The sequence below is a fragment of the Loa loa genome (genome assembly GCF_000183805.2).
Source record: "Loa loa unplaced genomic scaffold supercont3.897, whole genome shotgun sequence".
Lineage (NCBI taxonomy): Eukaryota > Metazoa > Nematoda > Chromadorea > Rhabditida > Onchocercidae > Loa > Loa loa.
In genome coordinates this window covers 1-1,022 of record NW_018109077.1, presented here as the reverse complement: position 1 = coordinate 1,022, position 1,022 = coordinate 1, and the positions used below count along the sequence as shown (strand labels likewise).

Sequence of the window (1,022 nt, the reverse complement as noted above, 5' to 3'; positions counted from 1 at the left end):
AAAAAAAAAATGAAACAATTTCTTTTTTTTTTCTTCTAGCGTGGATCGAATGATTTGTTCATGTCGTTATCCGGAAATACAAGTGGTTGTGGAAGTTTGTTAGCGTCAACTTTACGTGACGTTACATTAAATAATCAAGCTAAGAAGGTATGTTCATTTTAAACATATAATTTTGCTTTTTGTTTTTTTTTTTTAGAATTTTGATTGCAATAAAAAATGTAATTCTGGTAAAATTTTTCATTTCAGTAGAAATATAATTTTAATCTTTTTTTTGAAATTTAATTTTGATAAAAATATAATTTTAATTTCGATAAAAACAATTTTAATTTCCATAAAAATAAAGTTTAAATTTCGATAAAAATATGATTTTGATTTCTGTAAAAATATAATTTAAATTTCGATAAAAACATAATTTTGATTTCTGATAAAAATATAATTTTATCTTCTTTTCTTTTTAAATTTTAATATTGATAAAAAGACATTTTTGATATAATTGTGACATCGATAAAAATATAATTTTAAGTTTTCTTATTATTTACGAATTTTTTTTTTCAAATTGCTAATAATAAGAATTAAAATTATAATTATCAAATTAAAATTACTATAAAAAAAGAAACGATTTTTTTTTTCCATGATATTAACAAAAAAGAAAAAGCGTTTTTTTTTTTATTTCTTTTTTTGATATTTGTTAATTAATTTATTAAAATGAAATAATTTTGAAAGGAAAGTGAAGAAAAAAAAGAAAGGAAAAAGGAACAATTTTAGGCTAAATTAGATCATTCAGTGAATAATTTATTAACAACAGCTACTGGAATGGTATTATCATCAACAACACAACAGCAACTTCTATCTGCAGTTGCATTTGCAAATGGTGCACAATTTTTGCAAAATTCTGCACTTCTTAATCAACCATTCACTAATACCACAACAACAACAACTATTAATAGTATTACTTTAATATTATTTTTATAATTAAATTAAAAAAAAATAAGCGGAATTTATTTATTATCACTTTTCATTTG

At 20.1% G+C, this 1,022-nt stretch overlaps 1 protein-coding gene across 1 annotated transcript; it reads left to right on the top strand.

The window, feature by feature from the left end:
- Positions 1–765: 765 nt before the first annotated feature.
- On the top strand, positions 766–972 carry LOAG_15964 (hypothetical protein; the record flags this gene model as incomplete). Its single annotated transcript, XM_003151452.2, has 1 exon — positions 766–972. A coding segment is annotated over one exon (207 nt), but the record flags the coding sequence as incomplete, so codon positions are not given.
- Positions 973–1,022: the final 50 nt, after the last annotated feature.